Source organism: Acomys minous, assembly GCF_964271855.1.
Source record: "Acomys minous genome assembly, chromosome: 12".
Classification (NCBI taxonomy): Eukaryota; Metazoa; Chordata; class Mammalia; order Rodentia; family Muridae; genus Acomys; species Acomys minous.
Window position 1 is genome coordinate 1,021,698 of NC_140493.1, and position 18,457 is coordinate 1,040,154.

Sequence of the window (18,457 nt, forward strand, 5' to 3'; positions counted from 1 at the left end):
AAAACAAAAACATAAGCACAAACAGAACAATTATAATCCAAGCATTCTCTTGAATAATCTTTCCTTTCTTCTGTTTTGGTTTGAAGTATTTTTCGTGGATCAGGAGATGATTCAGTAGGCAGAATCTCCTGCCATCAAGCCTGACAACCTGAGCTCTACCCTTGCGACCCATGTGGCGAAGGAGCGTACCTAAGACCGCACACGTGCAGTGTGGTGTGCACGTGTCTATCCGCCCACACACACAACAAAGGAAACTTAAAAAGGGGTCTCCAGGCGGTGGTGGCGCACGCCTTTTATCCCAGCACTCGGGAGGCAGAGGCAGGAGGATCTCTGTAAGTTTGAGGCCAGCCTGGTCTACAAAGTGAATCTAGGACAGCCAAGGCTAACACAGAGAAACCCTGTCTCAAAAACAGTCTGACAACCCAAATTTGATTTTCAGATTGCATAACTTATTTTCTGACTTACACGCATGCGCACGCGCACTGTGATATGCACATGTGCGCGCACACACACAAAATAAATGTTTTAATTTTTTCTTTGATAATGTCATCGTGCATACAGTGTATCTTGTTCATATCCACAGCAACTTTTCTTTTCTTTCTTTCTTTTTTTTTTTCCCTGTGAGACATGGTTTCTCTGTGTAGCCTTGGCTGTCCTGGTCTGCAAAGCAAGCCGGCCTCAAACTCACAGAGATCTGTCTGCCTCTGCCTCCCAAGTGCTGGTGTTACAGGTGCCAGGTGCTCCTGGCTTCTGTAGTGTTTGGTGTAACACAGCCATTAGCAGTCCAAGAGAAGAAGGTGAGTTCTCTCCCCAGGTTTCCGAGTCAGAGTTTCTCTGTGTAACAGCCCTGACTGTCCTGGAACTTAAATCTGTGGACCAGCTGAGATTAAAGGCGGGTGCCACCATCCCTGCTTTTTTTGTTTGTTTGTTTGGTTGGTTTGGCTTTTTTGCTTTTTCGAGTCAGGGTTTCTCTTTGTAGCCCTGGCTGTCCTAGACTCCGCTTTGTAGACCAGGCTGGCCTCGAACTCACAGTGATCCACCTGCCTCTGCCTCCTGAGTGCTTTTTTTTTTAATGAATTATCTTAATCTTTTCTTCCTTCCCCTTCAGAATGAAGTCACATTACTACGCAATGAGGTGGCTCAGTTGAAACAGCTACTGTTAGCTCATAAAGACTGCCCAGTCACTGCACTACAGAAAAAGACTCAAGGCTACCTAGGTGAGTCATTCATAACCTAAGCAAAGTCAGGCTATTGGTAAACCACAAGTACTGAGTATCTTAGCTCTTTATAACGACATTCTTTCTGGTGAATCAGTCCTACCAAGAACAACAACAACAAAAAAGATTTTTTTTTCCTCATCTGCAATCCTATCAAGCAAAGATTGGGAGTTCAGGGTCCTCAATTATAGCCAAAGTTTGAGGCAAGCTGAGCTACCTGAAATTTTCTTTCAAATAAATAAAAAATTAAGCTTTGACAGTAATGCAGAGTTAATCAGAACTATCTGTGACAACTGGGGAGAAGTAGCAGGCAGTCTTTCTTAGGCCTGTTTTATTAAGTGGTTTACTGTCTTCCCAATTCTCCCATGATAGGTCACTTACCGGAAGTCAGAACATAGGAAAGTGGTAGTTTTTGTGGCAGAGCTGGAGGGACTGTGAGCTGGCTTAAACATGGGTGGTCTCTGTAGACCAGGCTGGCCTTGAACTCATAGAAATCTGTCTGCCTCTGTCTCCCAAGTGCTGGGATTATAACTCACTGGTTGTCTTTATCATTTCAAATATGTATTCTGACAAAAATGTTAAGAATCTCTATTGAATTATTTAAATTTTAATGTGTACTTTAGGGGTATTTTGATTTGTTCAGCAAGTACTCACTGAGTTCCTGCTCTGTGCCTGGCACACACTGCATAACAGGAATTAAACAGATTAGGTTAGATCACTGTCCCCAAAGAATTTATAGTTTAGTAGGTAAGACAAGTAAAAGAAATAAGTGAAGGCCGGGCATGGTGGCCCCCACCTTTAATCCCAGCACTTGGGGAGCAGAGGCAGTCAGATCACTGTGATTTTGAGGCCAGCTTTGTCTACATAGTAAGTCCAGAACAGCCAAGGCTACACAGAGAAACCCTTTCTGAAAAAAACAAACAAAACAAAACAAACAAACAAAAAAGAACTAAGTGAGAATGTGGTTGATACTAAATGTAAAAACAAAAAGTAATATAGCTGGAAATGGTGCTACAAGAACGGAAAGGTCAGGCATTGTGGCCCACACCTGAAATCCCAGCAGTCAGGAGGCAGAGGTGGATAGACTACAACAAGTTCAAGGCCCACCTCATCTATGTCATGAGTTCCAAGGCAGCCAGAGATACGTGCTGAGACCTGCCTCAGACACAAACAATAGAAGAGGCTAGTGTGGCTGTGTGTGCATAGTGTGTCAGGGTGAGGCTAGTGTGGCTGTGTGTGGATAGCGTGTCAGGGTGAGGCTAGTGTGGCTGTGTGTGGATAGTGTGTCAGGGTGAGGCTAGTGTGACTGTGTGTGCATAGTGTGTCAGGGTGAGGCTAGTGTGGCTGTGTGTGGATAGTGTGTCAGGGTGAGGCTAGTGTGGCTGTGTGTGGATAGCGTGTCAGGGTGAGGCTAGTGTGGCTGTGTGTGGATAGTGTGTCAGGGTGAGGCTAGTGTGACTGTGTGTGCATAGCGTGTCAGGGTGAGGCTAGTGTGGCTGTGTGTGGATAGTGTGTCAGGGTGAGGCTAGTGTGACTGTGTGTGGATAGCGTGTCAGGGTGAGGGTAGTGTGGCTGTGTGTGGATAGCGTGTCAGGGTGAGGCTAGTGTGGCTGTGTGTGGATAGCGTGTCAGGGTGAGGCTAGTGTGACTGTGTGTGGATAGCGTGTCAGGGTGAGGCTAGTGTGGCTGTGTGTGGATAGTGTGTCAGGGTGAGGCTAGTGTGGCTGTGTGTGCATAGTGTGTCAGGGTGAGGGTAGTGTGGCTGTGTGTGGATAGCGTGTCAGGGTGAGGCTAGTGTGGCTGTGTGTGGATAGCGTGTCAGGGTGAGGCTAGTGTGACTGTGTGTGGATAGCGTGTCAGGGTGAGGGTAGTGTGGCTGTGTGTGGATAGCGTGTCAGGGTGAGGCTAGTGTGACTGTGTGTGGATAGCGTGTCAGGGTGAGGGTAGTGTGGCTGTGTGTGGATAGCGTGTCAGGGTGAGGCTAGTGTGGCTGTGTGTGGATAGTGTGTCAGGGTGAGGCTAGTGTGACTGTGTGTGGATAGCGTGTCAGGGTGAGGGTAGTGTGGCTGTGTGTGGATAGCGTGTCAGGGTGAGGCTAGTGTGGCTGTGTGTGGATAGTGTGTCAGGGTGAGGCTAGTGTGGCTGTGTGTGGATAGTGTGTCAGGGTGAGGCTAGTGTGGCTGTGTGTGGATAGTGTGTCAGGGTGAGGGTAGTGTGGCTGTGTGTGGATAGTGTGTCAGGGTGAGGCTAGTGTGACTGTGTGTGGATAGTGTGTCAGGGTGAGGCTAGTGTGGCTGTGTGTGGATAGTGTGTCAGGGTGAGGCTAGTGTGACTGTGTGTGGATAGTGTGTCAGGGTGAGGCTAGTGTGGCTGTGTGTGGATAGTGTGTCAGGGTGAGGCTAGTGTGGCTGTGTGTGGATAGTGTGTCAGGGTGAGGCTAGTGTGACTGTGTGTGGATAGCGTGTCAGGGTGAGGCTAGTGTGACTGTGTGTGGATAGTGTGTCAGGGTGAGGCTAGTGTGGCTGTGTGTGGATAGTGTGTCAGGGTGAGGCTAGTGTGGCTGTGTGTGGATAGCGTGTCAGGGTGAGGCTAGTGTGACTGTGTGTGGATAGCGTGTCAGGGTGAGGCTAGTGTGACTGTGTGTGGATAGCGTGTCAGGGTGAGGCTAGTGTGGCTGTGTGTGCATAGTGTGTCAGGGTGAGGCTAGTGTGACTGTGTGTGGATAGTGTGTCAGGGTGAGGGTAGTGTGGCTGTGTGTGGATAGTGTGTCAGGGTGAGGCTAGTGTGACTGTGTGTGGATAGTGTGTCAGGGTGAGGCTAGTGTGACTGTGTGTGGATAGCGTGTCAGGGTGAGGCTAGTGTGACTGTGTGTGGATAGTGTGTCAGGGTGAGGCTAGTGTGGCTGTGTGTGGATAGTGTGTCAGGGTGAGGCTAGTGTGACTGTGTGTGGATAGTGTGTCAGGGTGAGGGTAGTGTGGCTGTGTGTGGATAGTGTGTCAGGGTGAGGCTAGTGTGGATAGCGTGTCAGGGTGAGGCTAGTGTGACTGTGTGTGGATAGCGTGTCAGGGTGAGGCTAGTGTGACTGTGTGTGGATAGTGTGTCAGGGTGAGGCTAGTGTGACTGTGTGTGGATAGCGTGTCAGGGTGAGGCTAGTGTGGCTGTGTGTGGATAGTGTGTCAGGGTGAGGCTAGTGTGACTGTGTGTGGATAGTGTGTCAGGGTGAGGCTAGTGTGACTGTGTGTGGATAGCGTGTCAGGGTGAGGGTAGTGTGGCTGTGTGTGGATAGTGTGTCAGGGTGAGGGTAGTGTGGATAGCGTGTCAGGGTGAGGCTAGTGTGGATAGTGTGTCAGGGTGAGGCTAGTGTGACTGTGTGTGGATAGCGTGTCAGGGTGAGGCTAGTGTGACTGTGTGTGGATAGTGTGTCAGGGTGAGGCTAGTGTGGCTGTGTGTGCATAGTGTGTCAGGGTGAGGCTAGTGTGGCTGTGTGTGGATAGTGTGTCAGGGTGAGGCTAGTGTGACTGTGTGTGGATAGCGTGTCAGGGTGAGGCTAGTGTGACTGTGTGTGGATAGTGTGTCAGGGTGAGGCTAGTGTGGCTGTGTGTGGATAGTGTGTCAGGGTGAGGCTAGTGTGACTGTGTGTGGATAGCGTGTCAGGGTGAGGTTAGTGTGGCTGTGTGTGGATAGTGTGTCAGGGTGAGGGTAGTGTGGCTGTGTGTGGATAGTGTGTCAGGGTGAGGCTAGTGTGGCTGTGTGTGGATAGTGTGTCAGGGTGAGGGTAGTGTGGCTGTGTGTGGATAGTGTGTCAGGGTGAGGCTAGTGTGACTGTGTGTGGATAGCGTGTCAGGGTGAGGCTAGTGTGGCTGTGTGTGGATAGTGTGTCAGGGTGAGGCTAGTGTGACTGTGTGTGGATAGCGTGTCAGGGTGAGGCTAGTGTGACTGTGTGTGGATAGTGTGTCAGGGTGAGGCTAGTGTGACTGTGTGTGGATAGCGTGTCAGGGTGAGGCTAGTGTGGCTGTGTGTGGATAGTGTGTCAGGGTGAGGCTAGTGTGACTGTGTGTGGATAGTGTGTCAGGGTGAGGCTAGTGTGACTGTGTGTGGATAGCGTGTCAGGGTGAGGGTAGTGTGGCTGTGTGTGGATAGTGTGTCAGGGTGAGGGTAGTGTGGATAGCGTGTCAGGGTGAGGCTAGTGTGGATAGTGTGTCAGGGTGAGGCTAGTGTGACTGTGTGTGGATAGTGTGTCAGGGTGAGGCTAGTGTGACTGTGTGTGGATAGTGTGTCAGGGTGAGGCTAGTGTGACTGTGTGTGGATAGTGTGTCAGGGTGAGGCTAGTGTGACTGTGTGTGGATAGCGTGTCAGGGTGAGGCTAGTGTGACTGTGTGTGGATAGTGTGTCAGGGTGAGGCTAGTGTGGCTGTGTGTGCATAGTGTGTCAGGGTGAGGCTAGTGTGGCTGTGTGTGGATAGTGTGTCAGGGTGAGGCTAGTGTGACTGTGTGTGGATAGTGTGTCAGGGTGAGGGTAGTGTGGCTGTGTGTGGATAGTGTGTCAGGGTGAGGCTAGTGTGACTGTGTGTGGATAGCGTGTCAGGGTGAGGCTAGTGTGACTGTGTGTGGATAGCGTGTCAGGGTGAGGCTAGTGTGACTGTGTGTGGATAGTGTGTCAGGGTGAGGTTAGTGTGGCTGTGTGTGGATAGTGTGTCAGGGTGAGGCTAGTGTGACTGTGTGTGGATAGCGTGTCAGGGTGAGGCTAGTGTGACTGTGTGTGGATAGCGTGTCAGGGTGAGGCTAGTGTGACTGTGTGTGGATAGTGTGTCAGGGTGAGGCTAGTGTGACTGTGTGTGGATAGTGTGTCAGGGTGAGGCTAGTGTGACTGTGTGTGGATAGCGTGTCAGGGTGAGGCTAGTGTGACTGTGTGTGGATAGCGTGTCAGGGTGAGGCTAGTGTGACTGTGTGTGGATAGTGTGTCAGGGTGAGGGTAGTGTGGCTGTGTGTGGATAGTGTGTCAGGGTGAGGCTAGTGTGACTGTGTGTGGATAGCGTGTCAGGGTGAGGCTAGTGTGACTGTGTGTGGATAGCGTGTCAGGGTGAGGCTAGTGTGGCTGTGTGTGGATAGCGTGTCAGGGTGAGGCTAGTGTGACTGTGTGTGGATAGCGTGTCAGGGTGAGGCTAGTGTGACTGTGTGTGGATAGCGTGTCAGGGTGAGGCTAGTGTGACTGTGTGTGGATAGTGTGTCAGGGTGAGGTTAGTGTGACTGTGTGTGGATAGCGTGTCAGGGTGAGGGTAGTGTGACTGTGTGTGCATAGTGTGTCAGGGTGAGGTTAGTATGACTGTGTGTGGATAGTGTGTCAGGGTGAGGTTAGTGTGACTGTGTGTGGATAGCGTGTCAGGGTGAGGGTAGTGTGACTGTGTGTGCATAGTGTGTCAGGGTGAGGTTAGTATGACTGTGTGTGGATAGTGTGTCAGGGTGAGGTTAGTGTGACTGTGTGTGGATAGCGTGTCAGGGTGAGGCTAGTGTGACTGTGTGTGCATAGTGTGTCAGGGTGAGGTTAGTATGACTGTGTGTGGATAGTGTGTCAGGGTGAGGCTAGTGTGACTGTGTGTGGATAGCGTGTCAGGGTGAGGGTAGTGTGGCTGTGTGTGGATAGTGTGTCAGGGTGAGGGTAGTGTGGATAGCGTGTCAGGGTGAGGCTAGTGTGGATAGTGTGTCAGGGTGAGGCTAGTGTGACTGTGTGTGGATAGCGTGTCAGGGTGAGGCTAGTGTGACTGTGTGTGGATAGTGTGTCAGGGTGAGGCTAGTGTGGCTGTGTGTGCATAGTGTGTCAGGGTGAGGCTAGTGTGGCTGTGTGTGGATAGTGTGTCAGGGTGAGGCTAGTGTGACTGTGTGTGGATAGCGTGTCAGGGTGAGGCTAGTGTGACTGTGTGTGGATAGTGTGTCAGGGTGAGGCTAGTGTGGCTGTGTGTGGATAGTGTGTCAGGGTGAGGCTAGTGTGACTGTGTGTGGATAGTGTGTCAGGGTGAGGGTAGTGTGGCTGTGTGTGGATAGTGTGTCAGGGTGAGGCTAGTGTGGCTGTGTGTGGATAGTGTGTCAGGGTGAGGGTAGTGTGGCTGTGTGTGGATAGTGTGTCAGGGTGAGGCTAGTGTGACTGTGTGTGGATAGCGTGTCAGGGTGAGGCTAGTGTGACTGTGTGTGGATAGTGTGTCAGGGTGAGGGTAGTGTGGCTGTGTGTGGATAGTGTGTCAGGGTGAGGCTAGTGTGACTGTGTGTGGATAGCGTGTCAGGGTGAGGCTAGTGTGACTGTGTGTGGATAGCGTGTCAGGGTGAGGGTAGTGTGACTGTGTGTGCATAGTGTGTCAGGGTGAGGTTAGTATGACTGTGTGTGGATAGTGTGTCAGGGTGAGGCTAGTGTGACTGTGTGTGCATAGTGTGTCAGGGTGAGGTTAGTATGACTGTGTGTGGATAGCGTGTCAGGGTGAGGGTAGTGTGACTGTGTGTGCATAGTGTGTCAGGGTGAGGTTAGTATGACTGTGTGTGGATAGCGTGTCAGGGTGAGGCTAGTGTGACTGTGTGTGCATAGTGTGTCAGGGTGAGGCTAGTGTGGCTGTGTGTGGATAGTGTGTCAGGGTGAGGCTAGTGTGACTGTGTGTGGATAGTGTGTCAGGGTGAGGCTAGTGTGACTGTGTGTGGATAGTGTGTCAGGGTGAGGCTAGTGTGGCTGTGTGTGGATAGTGTGTCAGGGTGAGGCTAGTGTGACTGTGTGTGGATAGTGTGTCAGGGTGAGGCTAGTGTGACTGTGTGTGCATAGTGTGTCAGGGTGAGGGTAGTGTGGCTGTGTGTGGATAGTGTGTCAGGGTGAGGCTAGTGTGACTGTGTGTGCATAGTGTGTCAGGGTGAGGGTAGTGTGGCTGTGTGTGGATAGTGTGTCAGGGTGAGGCTAGTGTGGATAGTGTGTCAGGGTGAGGCTAGTGTGGATAGTGTGTCAGGGTGAGGCTAGTGTGACTGTGTGTGCATAGTGTGTCAGGGTGAGGCTAGTGTGGCTGTGTGTGGATAGCGTGTCAGGGTGAGGCTAGTGTGACTGTGTGTGCATAGTGTGTCAGGGTGAGGCTAGTGTGACTGTGTGTGGATAGTGTGTCAGGGTGAGGCTAGTGTGACTGTGTGCATAGTGTGTCAGGGTGAGGCTAGTGTGACTGTGTGTGCATAGTGTGTCAGGGTGAGGCTAGTGTGACTGTGTGTGGATAGTGTGTCAGGGTGAGGCTAGTGTGACTGTGTGTGCATAGTGTGTCAGGGTGAGGCTAGTGTGACTGTGTGTGGATAGTGTGTCAGGGTGAGGTTAGTGTGGCTGTGTGTGGATAGTGTGTCAGGGTGAGGCTAGTGTGACTGTGTGTGGATAGTGTGTCAGGGTGAGGCTAGTGTGACTGTGTGTGCATAGTGTGTCAGGGTGAGGGTAGTGTGACTGTGTGTGGATAGTGTGTCAGGGTGAGGCTAGTGTGGCTGTGTGTGGATAGCGTGTCAGGGTGAGGCTAGTGTGACTGTGTGTGGATAGTGTGTCAGGGTGAGGGTAGTGTGGCTGTGTGTGGATAGTGTGTCAGGGTGAGGCTAGTGTGACTGTGTGTGGATAGTGTGTCAGGGTGAGGCTAGTGTGACTGTGTGTGGATAGTGTGTCAGGGTGAGGGTAGTGTGGCTGTGTGTGCATAGTGTGTCAGGGTGAGGCTAGTGTGGCTGTGTGTGCATAGTGTGTCAGGGTGAGGGTAGTGTGGCTGTGTGTGTTTTTGTTTTGTTTTGTTATGTTTTTTGTTTTTGTTTTTGTTTTTTTGAGACAGAGTTTCTCTGTGTAGCCCTGACTGTCCTGGACTCCACTTTGTAGACCAGGCTGGCCTTGAACTCACAGCGATCTGCCTGCCTCTGCCTCCCGAGTGCTGGGATTAAAGGCGTGCGCCACCACGCCTGGCCTCTGTCTTGTTTTCCAACCACGTGCTCTCTACTGTCTGCCCTCCTTCCTGTCAGAAAGCCCCAAGGAAAGCTCAGAGCCAACGGGCTCTCCAGCCCCAGTGATTCAGCACAGCTCAGCAGCCCCGAGCAACGGCCTCAGTGTTCGATCTGCAGCTGAAGCTGTGGCCACCTCAGTCCTCACTCAGATGGCCAGCCAAAGGACAGAACTGAGCATGCCCATACCGTCCCATGTGATCATGACCCCACAGTCACAGTCTGCCGGCAGATGATGCCTCCCATGATGGAGAGGTCCCCAGCCAGAGCTCGCCCGCCTGAGCCCAGAGAGATCATCTTAGCCCTCCCACCTGCCTTGGACTTGGCAATATGGGAGAGGAAGAAATTGTGTGTTGTGAGTATGGACAGATGTGGGGTTTTTCTCTTCAGCCACGTGATCATGTACGCTTGACACCTGTACTACGGGCCGCGAGCCCCAAAGCCACATAGATCATCCCTCAAGGGTGGGGTTTCTATGTACCTACAGCCAAAGGCCTTTCCGTATGGTCCGAGCAATCACCCCCGCCCTGATGCATGTGTGCCTGTCTCTTAACACTAACCCTTGCACTTGTAGGTTGGGGTTTCTCCGTGTCCTCTCCTCCCATTGAGCTGTGGCTGTTACCTTCTTATTTCTTACTAGCATGCCACTTCCTGCCAGATAAAGGGAGACTAGATTTGATGGCGTTTTACTTGCTGTTCCATCCCCAGCCACCCCACGCACTCAGGACTTTGTCTCCCAGTAGCTGCTTATTTATCTCTTCCCGTTCTTAAACTGCAGTGAGCACACTCACGCCCTGAGCGTGCAGCACATGTGATGTATGAAGTAGCAGCGTTCCCGCCTCTCCATGTGCTTCCCTCCTAATCCTACCTGCTACCAAAACAAACACAGACAAAGAAAAACTCTGAGAGTTTGAATCATTTTTCATTTCCAAATCTATTGGGTACCTCATTTTGCCTCTTGCTTCCTTAGTCTAGTAGTGGGGTCTTTCCTGCCTCCCCACTGTGCCTTGGGAACCTCATCTTGTGGCCTTATTGTTAGTGGCAATGAAAGGGAGAGAGCCGGGATCTAGCTGGGCTTCCCTGTCGCCCTCTGACCCTCCAGTTCCACTCATCAGGACAACAGGAACAGCCTAGTCTAAGACTCCTTCCATCGCGTTAACTGGATTAACCGATTCAAGAGTTTCCTGGCCAAAGTCTACAGAACACCATCTTCGGGCCTCCGTGCTCCTGCCTGTCCCTTCCGTGTCACGGCCTGTCCCTAGTGCAGCGTCTGTAGCTAGCCCTCCTCTGACTGTTAAACTGGAGCTGTTTTCTTTGGTTCTCTTGTTCCTCCTCCCGCTTCTATCTGAGGTGTCTTGAGCCCACCAGTGTCTGTCACGCTCCACTCCCCTCTTTTCTCACCAGGTTCCTAGCGCAGCCACTAGGTGTCTCTAGTCCTGAAATTTCTATCAACTAGTTTTTAATCCTCCATGACACAGTCTCCAGGGCTCTGAAGCATCATGGTCATGAGTGGCTTTTGAGTGGAGAGAGGAGAGGAAAATGTATAATCAGGATGTGGCCTGTCTGTGAGTTTGCTGACTGTGGCTGTTGTCTGCCCTTATTTGGTGGGTTATAAGGAGAAAAATAACCACCACCACCACCACCCCTGTCTTTCCTTGGCTCCAAGCTATTCAGGCACTTGCAGAGCCAGAGGCCTGTGGATAGCTGGGTCAGCTTTAATAGCTCTTGAGTAGAGAATCCTCCCCGCTGTCCTAGAGCCGCCTTCTACCATCTGCTCAAGACAAGAGTCCTCTTTTCTGCCTCCATCTTCAGTATACAGAATAACTGCTTGCTTTTTTTTTTTTTTCATTTTGTCTTCCAAAATTCACTGTCATAGAGGAATGAGAAAATGTTGTACCTTACATGATTTAGACTAGTGAACCCATCCAGGGACAGGCTCTGCTGCATCTTCAGAGCCAGTTACTAAACAGGCCACACCCAGTGAGAGCCAGGAGATGGCTTTGTTGTCCTCTTCCACAGGGGCTCAGCAGGGATAGCCCTGAGGGAACAAAGCTAGCAAATGTCACAGCAGATGGTCAGGGGCAGGTTACCGTCTCCAGGGCTTTCACTTGGCTTTAGAAACTCACAGCCATACTTTGAGCTCAGGATTTTTTAGATGGCTGTTTCCTGGGATTTTTTTTTTCCTGTTTATGAATTTTGTTCCTCCTCTTCCTCTTCCTCCTCCTCCTCTTTTTAAAACTCATCTTGACTTCCCACTAGCAGCCTCGCACTAAAACACGGTTGAGTTTATGGCTCCTGAGGAGCCTTGACAGACCCTTGGCTATTTTTCTTCTCCCACCTGTCAAGTATTTTTTAAGTCACGTCATATGTGCCCTACCAGTGTGCCTGTGTTGCATGTCTCCTGTCTGTGCGGTTCTTTTTCACCTCCGTTACCCTCATGTCTGCTTCTCTGGAGTCTTTGTTTTTATAACAGGAGTTAGTGTTGGGGACCTGAGTGATGCAGGGCACCCCCAGGAGCACAGAGGGAAGCAGCTGGAGAGGGGGCAGGGCCAGGGGCACCCCCGGCTCCTCTGCGTGGCTCTGTTTCACTGTGAGAGCAGAGCAGCTGCTTACACGGACTCCTTACCGTTGCCACCTGCGTCGTTGCTGCCAGTGCTCACAGCCCTGACCGCGGCCTGCAGGTTTATGTGAACCAGAGCAATACCACAGAGTCAGGAACCCCTTCTTGACGCTGACTGTGGTGTGTCAGAGAGGGGTCTCTGGACATGTCTATTTGAGGTTCTAGATGCTCCTAGTATTTGGATATCAATTCCTGTCTCTAGATTTAAGAAATTTTGTGGCATAATTTCATTAAACAAGTTGACTAATTCCTTTTCAATTGATCTCAGGTCTTCCTCCTGCCCCATGGGTTTGGAGGTCTGTCTGCTCTTTTGAGCATACCCCAAACTGGTTGGAGATACTGCTCATGTTTATGTATGTGTGTATATATGTGTGTGTATGTATGTATACACACATATATGTATATGCATATGTCTGAGTATACTATTGTCCTGACTTTATGCTCCATCCCAAAACTGCATGATCTTATCTCTTGGGGACTCTTTTCTAAGAGGGTTTTCATTAGATCATTTCTCTTTGATTCCTTTTCCATGTTCAAATGCCCTCGCTAACATTTCACTCCATATTTGTGACTTTCTCCTCCAACTTACCCACTCTTTTGTTCCCTCTTGTATGCAATTCCTCAGTTCATTTATGTGTATTTGAGACTTCTGTATGATCATTCATCCTTTTCTAAAAATATGAGGCTCTAAGTTCTTTCTCCGACATCTCAGTCCCTTTGGTCATCAGGGAGAGGCCTGAGTGCTCTGGTGGCTTCTGTGGTGGTCTGGCATCGGTCAGGGTAGATGTGTCCCTCCAGTTTTAACTCATCCTTGCCCAGCTCTGTGTAGTTTTATGTGAGTCCACTGAGCCCTTCTCAGAGCCTTACCTAACCGAGAGGAGCTGAGAGGGTGATTGATGTCTTAGGACTGAGTGATCCCACTCCATAGCACAGCGTGTTCAGAGTCTCGAAGGCTAAGAAGCCTCCCAGCACCGGGCAGAACCAGCAAGGGCGTGGCTCCTTTCTTCCTTTCTCCACTGCTGTCCATGGCTGTACACACCAGACCACATACTAAAGGGAGCTGTGCTGGATAGCCTTACCTTGCTGCCTGCCTCCCCTCTACCCTCTCCTCAGGACCTGCCCCAGCACCCATGTCCTGAGAGGTGGAGTGCCTCACTGGAACCTGCATTATCTATAGCCTGAACTACCCAGCACACACACACACTTCTTCCCCTGGCTCCTGAGAGGCTCCTTGAAGGTGCTAACTCTTGAGGTTACTCTGCCCACTTTGTCCCCTTGCTAACTTTCTTCCCCTCCTCAGATTACATTTTCATTAATATTGTAACCACAAGAAGAAATACATATGTCCTTTGGGGGGAAAAATCATAGTTAGACTTGTCTCCTAGCGATGTCACACATGCCTTTGTGTATAAGCTCTTTCTACTTTGTTTAGACATGTTTGACCACGGGGGAGATGTGGGGAACAGGACAGGTGGGATCCTAAGCCTATCAGAAGGCCCCCCCCACACTGCAGTCCAGCCAGCCATTCTCCTTAAAACCCTGCTTGTGTCTGTACACGTGCATGCGCACAGAAACATCCCCTGGCTCCCGCCAGCGTGGTGACCCCACAGGAATGACCATTCCCCCTCCTCACTGTTACCCTGGTGGGGACAGGGCAGGCAAAGGTTGCTGTGTCCTTGTCCATGAGAGTTTCTATCTCACTGCGGGGTGTGTGCAGCTGGCAGGCTCTCACCCTCTCTGGAGGGTGAAGTGAAGCTGTGGAGCAGCCTGAGCACTAGTTCCTCAGGGCAGAGGCTCAGCAACGTCAGCAGCACCATCGCCTGCAGCATGCTGGAAATGTGCTCTTGGCCACCCCAACCTCCTGAGGATGAGCCTGACCAAGCAGGCTGTGCTGGGGTACACACTAATGTAGGAGAGTCCCTGGGGGCAGGCTGGGAGTATCTGGCATGACAGGGGTTACTTTAAACGTCTCTTCTGCCTTAGAACTGGCTTTTTATTTCCCCCAGTTCTTCCTCCACTTCATTAAAAACAGCTACCACCAGATTACTCATCTCAATCTCTAGGCTGGTCTTCCTTCTAGTCTTAGCTCTAAAACTCTTTCCTTTAGTCTGGGCAGGACTTACCCTATTTCCTTACAGGCTACTGGTTCTGCATTCTTGGTGACATTAAGAGCCAGCAGGGAGACCAGGAATGGTGGCGCACGCCTTTGATCCCAGCACTTGGGAGGCAGAGGCAGGCAGATTCAAGGCCAGCCTGGTCTACAGAGGTAGGCCACTAAAGAGCTATGCTGTGAGACTCTGTCTCAAAACAAACAACAGAATCAGCCGGAGCCCTAGTTGTCCAGTTCCTCTCTGTACACACACACACATCTCTTGCAGGCAGGGAGATGAGCCTCCACTCCCACAGCAGAGCCTTCTACATCCTCATAGAATATCTGTTGAGAAGAAAGCCATGTGTATCTATGAATATATCTCTGTTCAACTATATATTTTTGACATGTAGCAATACCTCTCCATCCGCAAGGAACTCAACCCAGTCTGGGCCTCCTCAGGCTGCAGTGGGAGACCTGACAGGTGGGAGGGTGCAGTGCTATGGGCTGTTTTGTTACAAAACCGTCTTCTCTCTCTTCCCTCCACCCAACTCAGCATGACCCTTGTGAGCAGGCTCTCACAACCTCCTGGGGCGGGGCTGAGGCAGGGGCTTTGAGCTCTTCTCCCTAACTGTCCCTCCTTCCTTCCCCCATGCTATTCAGCAGTTACCGCCCAGCCTGACCTTCTCCCTCCGTCCTTTGCCCTGACGTATACTGTGCCTTATTTATGCTGCAAATATAACATTAAACTGTCAAGAGAATTCCTGGTACGTTTGGTGTTTCCCTACTCAGATCCGTGGGGCCCACTGGCTTCTGTGTCTGACCATCCTCACCCTTCCACGTCTTAGGACAGGAAGAGTGTGTTCTCCTGTCTGCTTTCTCTAAGGCACATGGTGTTACAGAAGGCACAGTGTTCAGATCTGTGAACCACTGCAAAGACAAGGCATCACAGGAGCACTGGTGGGAGAAAATGTGTGGGGAACGGGACTGCCTGCACACTAGGAACCTCTTCTCTGTTCTGTCCTCACCCACTTCCAACAGTTGAAAGGAAGAAAAGATCCTACTACAATAAGACATTGGAGGGATACACAGAGACAAGCCAGGCGTGGTGGTGCACTCGGGAGGCAGAGATGGGGGGGGGGGGGGACACTGTGAGTTTGAGGCCAGTCTGGTCTACAAAGAGAGTCCAGGACAGCCAAGGCTACACAGAGAAACTGTGTCTCAAAAAAACCACAAAGACAGAATCAAGCTTACTGTAGAGAGGAGGAGGAAGTGCTGGAGAGGTGGCTCAGTCCTTCTCTGTGCTGGCAGAGGATCCAGCTTTGGTTCCCACATACGTGTTTGTTGGCTCACAGCCACCAGACTCCAGCTCCAAGCAATCTGCTGCCCTCTTCTGGCCTCCATGGGCACTGCACTCACTTGCACAACACCCACCTGCCACACACATACATAATTAAAAAGAGGAAAAATGCTGGAAGTTCTAGGCCCACTTTGTTTAGAAGCAGATGAAAGCCCACAGAGCAGGCAACGCTCAGAGGGTGAGGAAGAGGGACAGGTGAGCCACGGAGCCTTCTTGTGTCCGTGCATACTACTGAAAGTGGGTACGGTGAGTCAGACCAAAGGCAGCAGACAGAGCAGGTAGAACAGATGGACCAGGTTGGTGTTTGGTGAGAGACTCAGCCTCCTTAGGAAATAGAAGCACTGTTGTCGTCCTTGCTATACGGGGCTGGCGAGGTGGCTCGGCAGTAAAGGGGCTCACTACCACGTCTGAAGCCGGAGTTTGATCTCTGGACCACATGTAGGAGGAAAGAGCTGGCAAGGTATTCTCTCACCTCCACACAGGCTCTGTGGGGGCGGGGTGGGGAGGGTCTCACACAGCCGACTGGAACTCCCAACTCCAGAGGCTCTGGCCCTGGACCAGCCTTCTCGGGCATCTGCACTTGAGTACATGTGTGTGCAGACGTGAAATTAAAAAAATGAAAATATAAGTCGGACACTGTGGTGCATACGTGTAATCCCGACACTCAGGAGGCAGAGGCAGTTGGATCTCTGTTGAGTTTGAGGCCAGCCTGGTCTAAGCAAGTCCAGGACAGCCAAGGCTACACAGAGAAACCCTATCTTGAAAAACAACAAAAAAGAACCCAATATAGAACTGAGGGTGGCACTCTGTGGTAGAGAATTCACCTAGCAAACATAAGGCCCTGGATTTGGTCCCGAGAACCACAGTTGTGGGGGAGGTGTCAGTAAATATATAGGGTTTCTCTGTGTTATTTTACCTGTCCTGGACTCACTTTGTAGACCAGTGATCCGCCTGCCTATGCCTCTCAAGTGATAGGATTACAGGTGTGTGCCACTGTGCCTAGCTGTAAATAATCAGATTTTAAAATGTAAAGACACCTCTTACCTACAAACCTAAAATGTAAGTTGGTTCCAGTAAAATACTTCCCTGTCGAGCAAAAAGGATGTGGATAACCAAGTCCTCAAATATGTGAGGTGCTTTTCCTCATGGAATGAGAGCTGTTCCGAGACCTCTGACAGATGGCGCTAAGAGGCTTCAGCCCGCTCAGCATCATCAGGAGAAACATGGCCAGGGAACGTCTCCGGAAGTGGCGAGTTCCCAGGCTGAGTGGGAAGAAGGCAGAGGTAATCACGGTTGACACTTGGAAAACGCCAGCTCTGCTTTTCTACAAAAGGAATCCAAATAATCTTTCTCCCAAGAAGTAGTTCATTTTATTGCTCCCATACGTCACTGAGCAAAGTAGGGCTGAGTGTGGGTAGCTGGCTTTGCTCATGGCTGTGGAAGGACCTGGACATGGTTCGAGACATGGCACGCTGCCACCTGTGAGTTGAGGAAGGATCCTTCCCTGACCTGGAGGGATTCTCTCCCTAAAGCAGAACCCGTCACCAGCCCCAGTAGTATATTAGAACCAGAGACAGGTAGAGACTGTGCTGACCCGAGGGAACTGGAGCAATGTAAGGGTCCAGCCCCTCCACCCCACAAAGTACTCGTCCTTAGGTCATCCTAGGTAACAAGGCTTGAAAAAGGAAATGGTTGGGCCTGGCAGTGACAAGTAGTGGCCACAAGGTGGCGGCAGAGTTTCATCTGTGGAGGCCTATTCACCAGTCCTCTCTAGGAAGGATGGGCCTGTCCATAGAATGTAGAACTATCTACCTCTGCTCAGTCAGGCGCCAGAAACCATCTCCTGTATCTCACCTAACTGTCTGTAGGTAAATCTTAGAACAGCGACCTCACATTTAATCCCACCAGAAGCATTGGATTGGGGTGGGCTGTGATCCTGACCACCCAACCCAGGCAGGGGTGGCAGACCCCACCAAGCTGGGTCACCCTAGTTCCTTCCCGCTGGGTCCTGACAGAGCAGCTCTAGCCCTACAACCTGTTGAAGGATTGGGGGTTCCTGTAAGGCTCCCCCAGGGCCTAGCTCTGACAAGCTGTCTGCAATTAATGATGGTTCCCGAGCTCTAGAGACAGGATTTATGCATCTAATAAAGTCTGTAACTCTAGGCTTGGGCTGGAGGTAGGAAGCTGAGAGCACAAAGTCCCCAGGGGGGTAAGGGAGGGGGTCCCAGGTGGCTCTTAATAGAGCTATGCATTTCCAGTGCCTGTCTAGATTTCCCCCGGGCTGCTGCTGAGGTGGGGGTGGGGGCAGCAGGTATAAGAGGGCGATGGTGTGCCAGTGGGGGGCAGATGGCAGCATGGATTCCAAGCGGGCTGCTGTGCTGGTGCTGCTGCTGCTGCTGCTGGACTGGGGCCACACTGAAGAGCCAGGGAGCTGGGGCAGAGACCAGGTCTTCTCAGTGAGTGAAGCCCTGCTGCCCTCCTCACCCACCCACCCATCATTTCCCCCTCAGCTGAAACTGAGGGTTTGATGCTCCTGGACTGCTTAGGTCCTCATGAGGTCTTCTGCGGGAGGGAAATGGCTTCTCAGCCTGTGCAAGTTGCCCCTAGAAGCCCCACCCCACTCCACCCCACCATCTTCAGTGTCCAGGAAGATACTGTCCTTCTCCCTCCCTGCCTCTCTCATCACAGGAAGAAGAAAAGGGACCCCACCCACCACAACATGCCCAGACTCCTGGGTCTCTCTTGCGCTTTCTCCTCCATGCCGGGAAGAGAACTGGTAGGAGCCCAGGCTTCCTGTTTCAGCCCCAGAGGTGAGTTCCAACAGGAGGCTGGGAAGGATGGAGGGAGAGGAGGAATTAGGGAAGGGAGCGAGCTCCAACTAAGGGTGAGTCTCTCCTAAGGTTTGGCAGGAATGCCTGGGGGTCCTGGAGTAAGGAGCAGCTGAGCCCCCAAGCGGAAGAGTTCTGGAGCCTGGCCACCCCTCAGCGCTTTGGGAAGAAGTAGCATCATCCCCTGTAAGATGTCTGCATGCAAAGTCACCCCGTGTGCCACGTGTAACCCCAAATAAAATGAATCCATGTTTGGACAAGACTTTAAGGAATGTTTGGGAGCCCAAGGGCAGTAGCTATAGCCCCTTCACCTCCACTCAGTAAAACAAGCATTGTGCTCAAAGGGTCCCCAAGGCCACTGCACGTA

The 18,457-nt window shown here is 51.3% G+C and overlaps 2 protein-coding genes across 6 annotated transcripts in view; both read left to right on the plus strand.

Moving 5' to 3' along the window:
- The window catches only part of LOC311579268 (cyclic AMP-dependent transcription factor ATF-7), a 98,534-nt gene extending 80,462 nt beyond the window's left edge, over window positions 1-18,072 (plus strand). For 4 of the 5 annotated variants that reach the window (XM_084749646.1, XM_084749645.1, XM_084749647.1 and 1 more), the window contains exons 11-12: window positions 1,109-1,217; window positions 9,215-14,663. In XM_084749646.1, coding sequence (XP_084605772.1) covers window positions 1,109-1,217; window positions 9,215-9,429 — 324 coding nt within the window. In that variant the 3' untranslated portion in view covers window positions 9,430-14,663. Of the gene's footprint in view, window positions 1-1,108; window positions 1,218-9,214; window positions 14,664-17,950 lie in introns of those variants that run through there. The other variant, XR_014773101.1, reaches the window with a different exon arrangement.
- NPFF (neuropeptide FF-amide peptide precursor) lies at window positions 15,056-18,352 on the plus strand. The gene is made up of 3 exons (XM_084749724.1): window positions 15,056-17,718; window positions 17,951-18,072; window positions 18,163-18,352. Exons 1-3 carry the CDS (start codon window positions 17,587-17,589, stop codon window positions 18,263-18,265), a joined length of 357 nt encoding a protein of 118 aa, XP_084605850.1. The 5' UTR covers window positions 15,056-17,586; the 3' UTR covers window positions 18,266-18,352.
- The last annotated feature ends 105 nt before the right edge of the window (window positions 18,353-18,457 follow it).

What these genes read in the sequence shown, in the direction of transcription:
- NPFF (XM_084749724.1), top strand. Translation starts at nt 17,587, where the DNA reads ATGGTGTGCCAGTGGGGGGCAGATGGCAGCATGGATTCCAAGCGGGCT. An exon ending in GCAGAGACCAGGTCTTCTCA is followed by an intron (nt 17,719 to 17,950) that starts GTGAGTGAAGCC and finishes CTCTCATCACAG; the next exon opens with GAAGAAGAAAAGGGACCCCA. An exon ending in TTCCTGTTTCAGCCCCAGAG is followed by an intron (nt 18,073 to 18,162) that starts GTGAGTTCCAAC and finishes GTCTCTCCTAAG; the next exon opens with GTTTGGCAGGAATGCCTGGG.